At 41.9% G+C, this 16,602-nt stretch overlaps 1 protein-coding gene across 7 annotated transcripts in view; it reads right to left on the reverse strand.

The window, feature by feature from the left end:
• Positions 1–15,051, reverse strand: part of LOC121201435 (calcium-activated potassium channel subunit alpha-1-like) — a 105,145-nt gene extending 90,094 nt beyond the window's left edge. For 6 of the 7 annotated variants that reach the window (XM_041067263.1, XM_041067266.1, XM_041067261.1 and 3 more), the window contains exons 1-2: positions 14,818–15,051; positions 5,133–5,276 (exon numbers count right to left, since the gene is read on the reverse strand). In XM_041067263.1, the coding sequence (XP_040923197.1) occupies positions 5,133–5,276; positions 14,818–15,051 (378 nt within the window). The remainder of the gene's footprint in view (positions 1–5,132; positions 5,277–14,817) is intronic. The other variant, XM_041067264.1, reaches the window with a different exon arrangement.
• Between the last annotated feature and the right edge of the window lie 1,551 nt (positions 15,052–16,602).

The raw sequence follows: 16,602 nt of genomic DNA on the forward strand, positions 1-16,602 counted from the left end.
ATTTCTTGTACAGGTTACTTTCATCTGCATCCCAACTTCACTATTCTAACATTCTCACAATGATGCTAAACACAAGAGTTGAAAGAATATACATTTTGGCATGATGATACGGTGCAAGATGAAAAGTTAATCACTGAAGTCACTGTAGTGGCAGATTTTTAAGAGTCAATTAGTCACTTTGTTTTGACTGGGGAACACAAAAGCAACAAAATAACTTCAGTCTCACATGGCATTGTTTCCCTCTGGAAGGCCCTGACAAAACAGGCCTGGCAGCTGCTGCCACCCGAAAATAGCGGCAGACTTAAAGGCGGGCAGGGAGCCATGTGACGCTGTTCACTCTGTTGCACTGGGCGCGGTGAAAGTCACACACGATCCCGCTGGCACTGGAATCCACAGGTGGCAAACACCCTCTCGTCTTTGCCACAAGGCCACAGGCGAGTTGGTAGAATATCCGTTACATATAACAACATTGACGCCCTAATCTGAAGCCAAGTGTCAACTGGGAATGTCAAGAAAAGGGCATCTACAGTAAATGCTGTCTGAATCCTTTCATGTTGAGCTGAATACTGTGGAAAATGCGTTAACAAAGCAGCACTAAGCTGAATTCTCAGTCATGTAAAGGGTAAGTGCTCCCATCACTTGTGAATGGCACTTCGTACATTTTCTGCTGCTGCAGCGCCGCGATTGCCTCCGAGAGAAGAGAGCAAGTCCCCACAAAAGTGTTGACTCTTTCTACCCTTTCGCTTTTTTCACTCTCATCAGACAAAAAGCTTTTCCATGTAGTGGTACAATTGGCGTTGCTCACCAAGCCTCTCTCAAGGGAGGAGGAGGTGAGTTTGTCCGCCTGATGAAAATGCCCTTCTGGCCCACCTATAATTTCGTTCAGAGCTTTTTTTTCCCCCTGCAGCTGCTCCCAGGTGACATCAAATCTAGACCACAGCGGTCAAGACAGAAGACGATTCCTTCACCCGGTCATCCAATAGGACTTCCTCCTCATGTTGTCTCCGGTAATCCTAGACAACTCTGAATCTGCAGCACTTGTTGTTTGACAGCTCATGATGAACTCAAAGTGAATTCTTTTGGACACTGTCTAACCTATAAATCTTTGGGATGGGAAAAAAAAACGTCATCATAGCCTCCTTCTCCTCCAGGTAAAAAATTCCAAGTCATTTTAAATAGCATAAAACTCATTTCATAAAAATAGTTCCTCAAACATATATGGCACTATCTGCTTGCTAAATGGTATCATTTCCAAGTAGCCTAGCTTATCCTGCCTGTAACAATGTATGGCCTGCAAAGACATGCAATGACTACATCAGAATCACTTAAATAAAGGGAGTGAACATCGAGCAAAAACAGTGTAGAGTTTAACCAGCAATGTTAAACAATCGCAGACAATTCATCCAAGTCTGACTTTAATCCCACTGACTCTGTTCGACTTGTGACTGAAATTGGGGTTAGGGGGAAAAGACTGCAAAATGAATAGTGCCAGAGGGCAGTTCTGTGTTTCCATTAATAGAAAACCTTTCTTTGGCCAGAATAATAGGTTTGCGACATCCCAAGCCGCCCCCCCCCCCCCCCCCCCCACCCACCCACCCACCCATGGACCTCTAGAACCAAGCTAAATGTCACTCAGCAGGGTCCCATCATTTAAGAGAAATCACATTTTCCCCAGAATACACTAACCTCAGACTTGCTCTGTCACCCTCTCCCCATGTTACAGGTTCTTGAGCATTACATTCTCAGGAAACAGGAAATAAGACGCATTACAGGAGACCTGGTGGAGTTTTTTTTTGGCACAGGTACGAGCTGCAGCCACCTGTTCAGCCCCCAAAGCGAGTTTTGTTTGTTTTGGTGAGAGCAAACAGTAAAGTGATGACATTTTTGATGAATAGGGAGGGTGGTCTTGTATGATGCAAAAGTGACTGGGGGGAGGGGAAATGCAATAATGCATAAACTGACAGATGGGATCCTTCTGTGTCCCCAATCTGGGGGGCAACCATGTCCTTACATGCAGCATGCTGCTGACCTGGAATTAGAAAAGTAAACACGAGGCCTCACCTTCTCTGTTTCATTTGAGTGCACGAAGAGTAGAGAGCTGATCTCCAGCAGATAAACCTTTACAGACTGAAAGGTCATCAGGAAGTGTCCTCCCTGCTAATCAAATAGCCCTAAAGGCAAGGTTTGATCTTTTACAATCTGCTGAGATGTGAGGCCAGCCGGGCAAATGAACATCAGCCCTCTGGGCTTTCCACGGGGCAGCCTGCACCTGTTTATCACTCAACATCCACCGTCAGAGGTAAACATACAGCTCAGTGTGCAGCTAGGACCACTGTGCAGCATGTCATATTTAGCTGAAATGTGTCATGCTGCAATTGTTGAGGCTGATACTCCTAATTTTAGTTTGAAATTACAGATTATAAGATGTGCGGGAAATTAATTTTGTGTAATGTGAAAAAAAAAGACTCTTCAGCTCAGAGAAGATCTCATAAGTCAGAGGTCTGAGGTTTGTATCTTGTACTAAAAACATTAACCAGCTTCTAACCTTTGTACCCTGCGTTTATAGAGCCAACTAAAGAGAAAGATTCAACAGAAATGTATGACTTATGGGTTTACATTTTGAGATTTGTCATCACATGGAAGGTTTTTTAAGGTTCAAGTGGTGATACCGCACATTATTTTAAAAGCAACTTAAAAACTTGTTTTCTTGATTTTACAACTTTATATTTTGTTATTTGTTGTGTTTGGTTTATTGCCTCTTTGTCTTTTCTACCTCCTGCAAAGCACTTTGTAACCAGTGCTTTGAACAGAAAAGAGCTGTATAAGTAATTGACTGTAGAGACATCAACAAATGCGGTTGACCAAGATCCATAAACCTACATCAAAATTGCAAAACACTGCAGGCTTTCTGCAGCTGAGCCTCCTCTTTGCATAATCCCTGTCTCTATTGTCTTTAAGGGTTAAGATTTATTCTCTCCCTGTCTTCATCAACATCTCTGCTTAATAATTTAAGAAGGATTGATTTGGTACAATTAATTACAGGACATTCATTTCACTTGTAGCACATGCGACTCCCTGGGTACAGAGAAGTAGCGTTAAAAACCAGTCGATCCACCCTCCACTGGCCTTTATTAATGAACACAACAAATGTAAAACGGGTAAAGAATGATATCCAGAGTGAAATGCTTTCACATTATTTCGAGAGCAAATAGGCTTCTTACAAAACTATGTTTTCAAAGAAAAAACAACATGGGTGAGGATGTGGGAATAGCAGTTCACCCTTACTTAAACACGGACAGATAGATGTATTAAAAAAAACACACACACTATTATACACATACACACACACACAGAACCACACCCAGCCTTTCATTTAAGCCATTGCATGCTCTTACTAGCCTGTAAAATTCCCTCTCAGCTGGCCTGGAAATAGGCTTTAATGTGCCCCCTAAACAGGCTGACATAGAAAACACACATCTGCCGTGTTTAGGTAAGCTGTAGTTGCCATGGTTACAGACGAGCACTCGCTAAACAGTTGTGTGTCAGGCCATCATTGAGACAGAGCACTTGAGCTGCAAACACACACACACACGTAAATGAGTTGAGGTGAGCGTTGGTGGTTCAAAGTGAAAAACAAGGAAATGCAGGATGGCAGTCGAGCTGATGTCACGCTTCTGTTAGCAATATGTTGCTGTCACCATTAAGCGTCTGTGCTAAGGACGAACTAATAGAAGATGCCGAGGGGACGACCTGAGTTCAGCCTGAGTCATCAGAGTTTCATATGACATTAGGAGGAAGATGAAGAAAATGTGCTGTTTTTTGCCCAAAATCGAGAGCAAAAAAAGTGTTTTATTCCACTCCTGGTATTAATTAGCTCTTTGCAGAAGCTTACGGCTAGACACATCATCTCCAAACAACAACAAATGCTTCACTTGACTGGGTTTTAAATGACTACATCCACCAGGAGAAGGAAAATGATTATACAAACATGGCTTTTTTTAAGCACATGACTAAACACTTGACACAAAGAGTTTATCACAGTCAGAGACCAGAAATTATTATAAATAAATCATAATTGTTTACAACAGCTACACATAAATCTAAAAGTAGAGATCTAAATGAAGACTTCTATCTTCTTATCTTTCCAACATGGTCAGTAGATCTTTTTGTCCAGTTGTCCCACAAACATGAAGTAACTGGCTCATTAATATTCCACATCAAACCATAAATACTGGAGTGTGGCTGCCTACCCAGCATTCTTGATTAACAGCCCCCACATGATGAGCCAACTGGAAATGCTGCACCACATTTAGGGGGCTGGCTGAAAGTGGGATCAAGCCCCGAGCACTGCGGCAAGCCTTGGCATGGTGCTCCCGCTCATGCCATTTCATTTTATCACTCCTCACTCTTACTACTTCCATTGCCAAGCATTTATAACCAAATCAGGTTACAGCAGGTTACAAAAAAATAAGAGACTGTTTAGGATCTCATGCATTCTTTTAATCCTGCCGTACAATATAAAGATGATAACGTGGTCAAAGAGGCCTGTGATCTCCACGTGACAATGTCAACAGACACACCAGGCGCCATGGCAACCACTTCAGTTGACCAAATGCAATTGGTAAATTGCACATGTCCCTCCGTCCCTTCTGGATCTGTTTCTCTCTGCTGTCTGAGGGCATTATGGGGTACATGACCTTAATACACTCTTTAAATCTCTCCTCTTTGTTGGCCTGACTTTGTTTTGATGTGTTTGCCCCCCTGTCTGAGAGATAAGCTTGCAAGATAAGCACTTCAAAACGGTATATTTATGTTTCTGACAAGCAGAAATAAATTCAAAGAACATTCAGGCGTGCCCGATTTGTGGCTTGTCAGATGCAAGCTCCTCCTGAGCAAGGTTTCTGGCTTGTCCTATAATAACAAATATTTTTCACAAGGCGCCCTCGCAGAAAAATATACTATGAGGGAGTCCAACCCGAGTGCTGAGCTGTCATGAGGAAGTTTGGGGATGATCGTGATCAGCTGTCACGCTCCATCTCACTGATGTTTTAACCAACGGCCTGCAACATGTAAAGTAGCTCTAGATGTCAATCAAAGATTAAACAAAGGATGATAACTGAGTGTGAACTCACCAGTACTCTTCCTGTCAGTGTCTGAGCGGATATCATGACTCCGGCCCAGTCTTTGACCGAGGTCATCCAGCCCACCTCGCTGGCCGCCGCGTCGTCCTTGTCGGCACGTTTGATGCCATCGCCTGTGGTGATCCGATGGACCTCCTAATAGAAACGAAGATGGACAAGGTAACATAATGAAAAATCTCACACTTGACCAGAGCTAATGATCCATATAGAAACTCACTCCAAGTATAACAAGGAAATGTCAGTTTTAACATTATTTTTGATTGTTGCTATACTAGTCTCAACAGGTCAAGCTGCATGGTAGTATTAGAAGATGTGAGGAGAAGTTAACATGCTCTTGAGGACTACTGGGTGTGTTCAAAAATTCTCTTGATAAATATATTCATAATTAACATGAACATTTGCATATAAACATAAAGGAGCATCATGTACAGAAATCCAAACTTAACAGAAAATATTACCTGGGTTTTGTGATTAGCAGCTGTGCTAAAACACACGAGCAACTGTCAAATACCACAAAATCACCACTTCAAGAACCCAAATGGATCATTCTTAATATAGTGACCAGGCTCAAGGCTTTCAAAATAAACCCACGCACATGCATGCACACATGCGTACAGTAAACATGGCCTACAGAGTGAGAGCAGCAAAGAGACTCCAGGACTGTATCCATGGCAGCCACTGAGCTCCTGGTGTTTCTGCTCCACTGAGTGAGTGGGCTGCCTGCCTGCCTGTCTGTCTCTCTGCCCGTCTGCCTGTCTGTCTGTCTGCTGGGACTGGAATGATTCAGAAAGCAGGAAATCGAGACAGGATGCAGAGGTTAGCCATGCTCCCCAATGAAACACCCCAGAGCCTCGAGGCTAACATGGCTTGGACTCTTTACCCTGTGACATCCTACTTCCCCTCTACCTTAATGGTGTCACACATCATTCGCTCTGAAGCCTTTTTCCTACAGCTCTGCTCATCATGTGGAATTAGTTTATGCAGTTTACATAGTTGAAGGGGGAAAAAAATAACTGCTCACTGTTTATATGGTTTCCATTAAGCTAAGTGCCATGTGTACACTGTTGCAGCGGTCCATTTTGTTCTGGTGCTTACACCCAAGATCTCAGCATGCCACATTCTCCAGATGTAGGATGGACTATTGTGTGTCCCAGCGACAGGGTAGCCAGCTTCAAAGAACTCCTGGTATGCAGCTATGCAACATGTGTTGTGCTTCCACTCCACCATAAATCTTTGTAAAGCTGGAGGGGGTGCAGCACTATTGAAGTAAGTGAATGAATGAATAATTATGGTCTGCAACACACTGCTAAGGGCTACACAGTTGTGATTAGATGACAAGAGCATCTGTTTGCCCGCAGTCTTGTTTAGGGAGAAGGGACATGGAAAATAATTGAAATCCTTTAATTTACTTAAAGGAGAAGCCTGGCTATATTCTGTATTTTTGTTAATGTCAACACATTCCTGAAAAACTGTCACTGTCGTTTTACTAACAAATGTTATTCTGACAGGAGTAAATAGTCTATTTGTTATGGAATATTTTCAGATGCAGATTATGCTTATACCAGCAGATATTTAAGGCATCGAGTCAGTGGATAAGCGATCGACTCAAAATAAACTACAGTTCCCATGTTCATCAAAAATATTTCTCACTGTAAACGAATCCTATGAAAAAGACCAAAACTTTTAATAAGTATAGCCAGAAGTCTGACATAACTGATTCCTCTGTGTTATCAGTGAGCCACATTCCTAAGGCTGTAGATACATGAGCGAAAAACAAATTGTATTAATTACTACAAATAGTATCTGACAAATGAATTACTTATATCTATATGAGCAACACTTACTAAAAACTAGAGTGCCCAGCTGTTTTAGGAAATGACTGAGCCTTTTAAAGAAATTAAACTTCACATATTTGTGATGCATTTGTAAAGATTTATGTCTGCAGTAGAAACCAGTGGGTTTGTGCCTGAGAGCGACAAACAGGGTAAAAACTAAGAGTGTGAGATAAATAGTAAAAGGTGCAATATTTTCAGAAACACAGGCACAGATAAATGAGAAAATAGATTTAGTCAAATTCTACAGCACATTACTTGGGTCTTTCTACTTATTTTACACCTTTTTAAAGAGAAATGGCTTTTGCCAACCCACACAGCAAAGATTTCAACCACCATTATTATTACTAAATAGCTGGCTGCACAAAGAAATTCAATCATGTTCAGAGCCATTAGTCAGAGACAAGCAGACCACCAGCAGACCATGTTACACTTCCTACAGCCTGTCCAGAGCCCTGCAGCACTAACCTCATAACACTATAATAACATGTCCAGTTCACTTAGTAGCTCACGCAGCCAACAAGATACAGGAATGGAAAATTCTGTGAAACTGCGATGTAGAAATGAGAGGCAACAGGTATGAGCTGTTTTCAAGCAGACAGTGGGTTTTCCATTATTTAGCTGAGACTTACACTCAGTGCAGTTTTAGTTCAGGTAGAGTGAAACGTGTTTTGATGTAATAAAATGGGCAAACAGACTCCTCTGCAGCAGTCACTGTACACTGTGAACCAAAACCACAGACCTTCGAAGGTTACATGATTTATTTTGAAAAAAAAAAAAATCTTATCAGACTGGCCTTGAAACACAGCTTCTGGGGGAATTTAAGTCAAATCTAAATTCTGAATCCCCTTAAGGGGATCAGGGTGTGTGGATCAGACTGTGGGTTAGAGACTGAAAGGGAAAAGAACATGCTGTTTGCCTCATCAGACAGCAGCCTGTTCAATAGGGTGTTTCACTGTTAAGGAACATAAAGCTAAACTGGTAGTAATGGATGATAACGCCGCGTCTTCCCCATCATCTGGGGAGTTGTTTGCCTATATGAATTTTGCATGATAAAGGTCTGAGGACTGAAAGGTCGTCAGTAAACTAAAAGTGATGGACTTTGTGCACAATTCATTTTCTTTTGAAAACACTTTCACAAACACTTCCAAAATTCATGTGAATGGTTCTGCCCTGTCTTTTTGACCGACACAACTCTATGAAACATTGGACCTGATGTATTTATGCCAGTTCACTTCCGTGTGAAGTGACGCAGGCTGTGTTGGGGGAAGTGATAGCCTTTAAGCAGTCTTAATTGGCATCACGCTGTTGGCATCCCTCAGCACTTTAATGACCAAATCTAATATGATGATATTTTTTAATGCCAGTAAAGGCAGAGTTCAAAGAATAATGATCTGTGATTCATGATATGCCCCTACCCAGTTATTATTATTATTATTTTTTTGACAGTTGATTTCATCTTACGGTCACATACAGGAAGATACCTTCAATGTGAGGAGGGTTAAACAATCCTCCACTGGATTTGATTTTAATGAAAAAATTAAAATAGATAAGATACATTTTTAATAGGCACAGACACCAGAAAAGTACATGTAGTCATTAAAGCCACTAAGGCAGCACATGTCCTCTTTGTCATTTTGATCAATAGTCTAAGCCTCCAAATTTAGGTTTGACTATCCTGCCTAAATCTAGTCCTCCTGACACCATGGGTCATTGATCAACACCGTAAGCCTATTCTCACGACCCACCATGATCATTTCTCAAAGGGAGAGTACATTAAGCTAGAATAGAACATGTGGCTCGTGACACAATTTCTTCAAAAGTGAATAAATAATTTAAAAATATATTAATATTAATCACATTAATAATGGATCTCCATTCTCAGAGGAGGAAAAACTTCCTGAAATATCTGACTCTCATCACTGATCTACAGCCCCTAAGCTGTTTGAAGAAAGTCTGGGTCTGTATCACATATGACGCTCAGCCTCACATCTTTCCCATCAATGAATCACTCAATGAATGAACACAATTATTTGGTTAATATCTACATGAATGTATACACATCAGAGGTGTGAGGACATGAATGTTAAGTGGGATCAGAAGCTAAAGTTGGACTCTAGTAGTTAGTTAGTTAATGAATGACTCACCTGTTGATAAACATCATCACAAACTGTTTAAAAAAAACTTAATAATAATAATAATAATAATACATTTTATTTATAGGCGCCTTTCTTGACACTCAAGGTCACCTTACATTATAAAAACATACACAATAAGAAAACAGTAAAAAACAAAAGAGACAGTACAGTTTAAAATAGACAATAGACAATGCAGTTGTGGTCAGGGAGAGTAAGCTAATCTGAACAGATGAGTTTTGAGTTTAGATTTGAAATGTGGAAGTGAATCAGTGTTACGGAGGTCAGGTGGGAGAGAGTTCCAGAGCTGGGGGGCAGAGCGACTGAATGCTCTGCTCCCCATGGTAACAAGGCGGGCAGAGGGGACAGTGAGATGGATGGAGGAAGAGGATCTGAGGGTGCGGACAGGTGTGGCAGCATGGAGGAGATCGGAGAGATATGGAGGGGCGAGGTTGTGGATGGCTTTAAAAGTGAGGAGAAGTATTTTGTAGTTAATGCGGTATGTGATGGGGAGCCAGTGGAGTTGTTGCAAAATGGGTGTAATGTGTTGGATGGAGGGGGTGCGTGTGATGATACGGGCAGCAGAGTTTTGAACCAGTTGCAGTTTATGGAGGGTTTTATGAGGGAGGCCAAATAGAAGACTGTTACAGTAATCTAGACAGGAGGTAACTAGGCTGTGAACCAGAATGGCAGTGGAATGAGGAGTCAGAGAAGGACGGAGACGATTGATATTACGAAGGTGGAAGTAGGCAGACCGGGTGACATTATTGATGTGGGAGGTGAATGAGAGGGTGCTGTCGAGGATGACACCCAGACTTTTTACCTGGGGAGAGGGGGAGACGAAGGAGTTATCGATGGGAATGGAGAAGTTATGGAGTTTGCTCAGGGTGTGTTTTGTGCCTATTAGAAGAAGTTCTGTTTTGTTACTGTTTAATTTGAGGAAGTTTGAGGTGAACCAGGATTTTATTTCAAGGAGGCAATTGGTAAGGGAGGAGGGAGGAAGTGTAATGTTGGGTTTAGTTGAAAGGTAGAGCTGGGTGTCATCCGCGTAGCAATGAAAATGAATGCAATGTTTACGGAAGATGTGACCAAGAGGGAGAAGGTAGATGATGAACAGCAGGGGCCCCAGGACAGAGCCCTGGGGCACGCCTGTAGTGACTGGGACTGAGTGAGAGGTGAATGATTTTAGCTGAATGAACTGAGTGCGGCCTGAGAGGTATGAATGGAACCAGTTGAGGGGTGTGTTTGTGATGCCAATGGAGGAGAGTCTGTCCAGAAGGATGTTGTGTGAGATTGTGTCGAAGGCCGCACTCAGATCAAGAAGGAGGAGAATGGATAGTGAACCAGAGTCAGCAGCCAGGAGGAGGTCATTGGTGATTTTGAGAAGTGCAGTTTCAGTACTATGGAGGGGGCGGAAACCAGACTGGAATTGTTCATATAAATTATTGCAGGATAAATGTGTATGGAGTTGAGTAGCAACTGTTTTTTCAAGAATTTTCGAGATGAAGGGAAGATTTGAAATGGGACGAAAGTTATTGAAATTGTTGGGATCTGAACCAGGTTTCTTGAGTATTGGAGTTATAGCGGCTGTTTTAAGGGAAGAGGGAACAATTCCAGTGGTAAGTGAAGAGTGAAACTTAAAAGTTTATGCATCAGTAAAACAATGAAATGTGGCTGTGAAAATGAGTGAAAATGGCAGATTAAAGACTATTTGCACAAGTTGGGACCGTTTCTTTGTTTCCTCTAATTGAGATACTGTACATACGTAAAACTAAAACACTTTCTACCACACCTGTCTTACAATGGCATCAAGTGCATCTTTTGTCTTTCTGACTGAGAAAAAGCAGCAGGCTCTGGCACTGTTGAGATGTTTAACATTTGTGTTAATCTGAGACCTGTTGGATCCCAGATGGTGCAATGACAGCCAAGCTGCAACATGCTGCTTATATTATGCAATGTGAGCAGCTAACACTTGCCTAACTAATCACACCGCCAATTAAACAGACACTACAAGGGATATATATGTTTTCTTTACAACAAGACCGACAAACTACATTACAGAAAATGTAGAGAAAGGACTGAGGGTCTAGATATTAAAGACCTGATGCTGCCTTCAAGAGCTTCTTCTTCTTCTGACTTCATACTGAAGTACAACAGGTCATGTGTTCAAGCACTCCCGGTTACACATAAAATGAAATGGACACTAACTAAATCAGGCTCTTGTATTTTACTATAAAATCCTGCAGCCGAGAGCAAATTTTCATTTCAGAATCAGAGAACAAAAATAGTTAATTTTTAAAATAATTTATGATAGCTGATGTAGTTGATGTTGTGCTGCATTAATATTCACTCTGCTTGACTTGCCGGCATTGTGTGTGTGTTTCTGTGTGCGTGTCCCTGTGCATGTCTGCGTGAAAGAGACAACAGCAAAGTGCCACTCAGCTATTTCGACTTTCTGACTCGTACATCATGAGCATTCGTCTGATAATTACAATATTTCAGATGGCACTTAAAAGCACCATAAGAGTGACTCTCCATCTGAGTCCTCAAATCACCCCCAAACCCACACCCACCCTGTGCACCTGACACATCTAAGGACTCTGAGTCACTGCCAGAAGACGCACAAGGCACCATGGCTGCTCTGATTTTTATTTTTTAAAGGTTATCTGAAAAGGCAGGTTTTTAGATAACCTTTAGAAAATAAAAATCATCCAAACAACAGATCCAACAGATATTAATGTGTTTTTTAACAATTAAAACTCTTCCTGTGAGCTGGTGTGTGAACAGATAATAAATGACAATTATTACAATTCGTCCTGTAATAACCATGAATGTTTGTACCAAAGTTCATGGCCACTGGTTGCTCAGTCAGAATCGGGCGACTGAACACTGCCACCAGTAATTACTACCTGCATGTGAGGGCCCTCTTTCAACGTATTGAAGAGACAACATATCAGTTTAATGACACATCCAGTCCACTGTTGGATATGTGGTGTCTCAAACTTCCGGCAGCTGAACATAGATTAAACAAACAAATAAACAACAAAAAAATACCCCTGCACATTACAAGTCTGAAACCTGACTGAGAAGCTGCCACAGCGACTCATCTCCCCATTGTGAGTACAGTGCCATTTACAATGAACACAATTTCTTTCTTCCTCCCAGACAGATAATAGCTGTCATTCATCAGAACCTCACAAACGACGAGCTTCATCGATTGCCATCAGACTGGGAAGGCAGAACCACAGAGATGGAGGCTCAGTCTCAGAGACATGAGAGCTGTCAGAACAGAACGGGGCAGCGAACGCCCCGCAGAGGGGAAAAACAAACTGAAAATCAGAAAAGGAGGAAACTGATTATCATCTCCCATCTATGAACAATGCACTGAAAGCTCCATGTTTGGGTTGCTAATGACATGCACAGACTGGGAGGGGGTGGGGAGGTGTTCCTCCAACACAACCTGCCACATCTCACAGCCTCGACAACTGCATAACAGAGAGAGATTTACTCTTATAATGAAATCCTTTGCTTGCTAGTTGCTTAGCAACAAAAACACTGATTCATATGGCACATACCGTATGCGCCTGACACTGCATTTCTGACACTTTGGAGGAAGGTTGATTCTTGGATGAGAGAAAGAGGTGTGAGAAGAAGACAGGGCAGGAGTTACGAAATCAATGCCAGGAGAGCAAAAGGAGGAGAGGGGAAGATTGGAAGTGAAAGGATGACCCGTCCCTGGCTGACTCCCACAGAGTAGCACAACAGGTTGGTGGAGCTCACCAGCTTCACTTGGCAAAATCTGAACAAAAACACAAAACTTGACATCTCTCCGGTATTCACACATGAACAGTGTTCGACTGTGGACTGATCTTATTTTTCACAGATGCATTTCTTTTCCATTTCTACAAACCTATAAATAAAACTCAGATGCAAGCTGACGGATTGTTTTAGACACTGCAACTAGAGCTGAGATGCTTAAGCTGATCTTTTAAGTCATTTATCAAGAAAAAATATTCCATTTTGATGATTCCTGCTTCTCAAATGTGTAGATTTGCTGCTTTTCTTCATTTTATATAATTACAACCTGAATGTATCTGAGCTTTGAATTGTCGGTCAGAAAAAACAAGCAAAATTCAGACATGGCCTTGGGCTCTGGGAACTTGCTATATTTTATCAGCAGATAATAAGCTAATGAAGTAATCGTTAGTTGCAGCCCTAATTGTAACCAGCAACGACCAAAGCATGGAAATGATACAGACGTCTGTCTTCAAAAGGTCAGCACCACCCCGCACTCAGCCTTTGCCATTTCTTCTCTTCCACCCTGTCTGTCTGAGAGACGACTGCACATACATTAGGTAAAAAGATAAACCGCTCCATCTCTGTAACCTTTATCAGCTAGTCCATCTTTGTCCTACAGAACATGAGGAAGGGCACAAACTTTATCTTTTTTCACAGTTCAGAAACCTAAAACAAAGCCTGATCGACGCTCAGTACAGCAGAAAATCTGCATGATTATTTTTTTCCCCCCTAATGCGGGACTGCACGCGGCCTCGGGCAGACGGTGTCGTAACAATTGTAAAGCAGAAAATCTAGTGGCAGTCTGCCTTAAATGTTATGAAAATTATTTCTGGGGATTACACTGTGGCATGAGTGTTAACCTCCACACAGACACTCAGATACACACCACTGGTGAGAGAATTAGATCTCCCAACAATGTCTGACCCATGTAGCAGCAGCAGCTGACGGGCTCTGTGTGTCCTGAACAGGGGGAAAACTATTCCTGACTTTTGGAAATGAGTCAAACAAATGGTGCCATGCGCTTCACTGGAGGCTTTCAAGCAGCAAATACTGATGACCTCAGACTATGTTGATGGGAACATAAATTATGAAAAAATATGCTAAGGATGAGATTTTTTGGACAACTGCTAGGCAACCAGTTTCTCAAGTTACATTTGACATTAGTCTTAGAGCCAGAATTTCAGTTTTTCAGCTTTTGTAGCTTTTAAATCCTCCAGTGGATTTCATCTGCATCTGTGTCCTAAAATATTAAAGGGTGGTGACACCCAAAATACCAAAAAATAAAATAATATTGCCCCCTTCCTGCCCTATTCAACATGCAACATCTCATTCCACAAGGTGTACCTGTTACTCTGATTAATCCGCAGAACACACCGTGAACTATTTTCATATGGACTCATTCTTCAACAGAAAATAGTTCCAATACCAAATGTTCATATGGAGGTCTGTGGATTACCCAGAGTAACCCGCGCATTAATTCTGGAAAGACAAGTTGCCACAGATGTAGGTGTATTTTTCACTGTTTTCCAAAATTATTAAAAATGACTTTTTTTTTGGTAAATATCATGTTAAAATATGGAAGGAAAAGCAGTCAGCCTACAGGAACAAGTACACCTCCCCAAACACACTATCCTTCACCTGTATCTAGTCCAAGATTAAAATAATTTTAGTAAAATGGCATCTCATTGTTACTGTATGTGACATTAAGCCAAGAGTAGCGGAGTTCATTATTCAGAGTCACGCGCCGTGTTCTCTGTCGATGGGGCCGTAACGCAGATTTAATTACGAGCCCATTTCATAAATCAAACTGACTGGACACGTTGTTGTCACGCACCGGGTGCTATACAAAAAGTCGATGATAAATAAGTCATTTCATTGAGGAGTGGTGGTTTGTGGAACGACCCGACATACCTTCTTTTTGGCGTTACAGTGGCAGCACACAGTCCACAGGTATTTGAGAGTTCTCCACAGGAGGATTATGAAGAGACCCCCAAAGAAAGTGACCATTGAGGAGGCGAGGAAAGCCCACCACATCCGCTGACCGTTACTGTCACAGGGCACATCTGGTGAAAACGGGATGATCACATTCATCTTGGATATGTGGATGGACGGGTCCGGGTTGAATTTCTCCCTGTTTTTCGGCATAATCGGCTCGTGGTCACCTGCCAGCCCCCAAAAAACAATCAACTCAACTGGGATTCAGGCGCTTTGGGGAGCTCCAGCCAGCGCCCCCTGATGCCCTAGCGGCTCAGCCATGTTGAGTCAACCACCTTCCGCTCCTCTGCCTTCTCATCTGGCTTCACTAAGCAAGGACGTAAAAGTTGAGTCGGCAGCAGACACACGCACAATAATAAAAACTTCCTTTGAAATCGAGATATCAGTCGTGCGTCTCACGATGCGCGTTCATGGCTGCGACTGCGCATCGTCCGTTTGATCTGTGCGTTATAAAAAAGAAAAAGAAAAATCACATTTTCTTGCAAACTCCTCAAAAACTCCTCACGATTTCACTGACAGCCCCGATGGACGAAACAGAGGAAGTGTTATTATTACAGTGAAGAGGCGATGCTGTCCTCGCCGGTCGATGGATGCACTCACTCCTCCACCTAGTTTAACAGCGCAGCTTTCAGCAGGTCCGCTACTTGAGCTCCGCAAAGCACACTGTTGAATGCGCTCCTCACGTTAAAGGTCGCATGCTATCGATCTTCTTTGAGGAGATGTCGTTTGAAAATATATATTAAAAAAAAAAAAAAGAATCAAAACGACGGTTTCACGTGTTGACGAGCGGTTTCGGTAATTCTCGCGCTCCGGGCTCCGGCGCTGCCGCCTGTCACATCCATTAGTTGGAAGATGGCATCTCAGATTTACAGGTAGCGGGGGAGGAGCCATCGATAGCAGACGTCGATGCTTATAAGGATGTTTTGGTTATTTATAGTGACCGCTTCGTCAATTTTTGATGATTGTAACTTTGTGGTCACCGCCGTCTTACTTTGAAGCTACAGATCCACGGAGACGCTTTCCATTTTGATAACGAATGACATCCATATAGTGAAATTAAAACCAGTTTTCAAACAGGGACTTTAAATGGCGAGATACCTATTCTTTTTCTCCTCATATTGGTGTCAAAAAATTAGTCTGTTTTTACATGTTACAGGCTAAAATATGTTTTCTGTATCCTCTAAATTCTGACATTTATACTTAAGTCGACAACTAATTAAAAAAAAGGCATGTCAACTTTTATTCTTAAACGATTCATTACAGTATAAACTTTTTTTTAATAACGCGTCTGTATGTATGAAGGTTTTATAAGAACTAATGCTCCTAAAAATCAGCATCTCAACTATATTTCAGCTCATACACTTATCAAAAGCATCAGAGTTGTTGATCACTGTGGGACAGACAACGTGAAATGATAGCGAGCCCATGCACAGAAGTATTTTTCTACAAAAGGCAGCTGTCAGAATGTGGTATGAAAAGTGAAGAAAGGACATCTTACCATTTCTCACCTCCAGCGGTGGTTTGCTCCACATAGTGGACAAAAAGCGCATTGATCGTTGAGGTCCAACTTGTGGCATCAACCTATTTGAGAATTATTTTGCAGTAACAGCTCAAAAGATGAGGAAATTACTCAACTAAACACAACCTACATTTCAAAAGAAAAAAAAAAGGCACAGACATCATGTATTCCATTAACTGTAC

This window comes from Toxotes jaculatrix, chromosome 21 (assembly GCF_017976425.1).
Source record: "Toxotes jaculatrix isolate fToxJac2 chromosome 21, fToxJac2.pri, whole genome shotgun sequence".
Taxonomy (NCBI): domain Eukaryota; kingdom Metazoa; phylum Chordata; class Actinopteri; family Toxotidae; genus Toxotes; species Toxotes jaculatrix.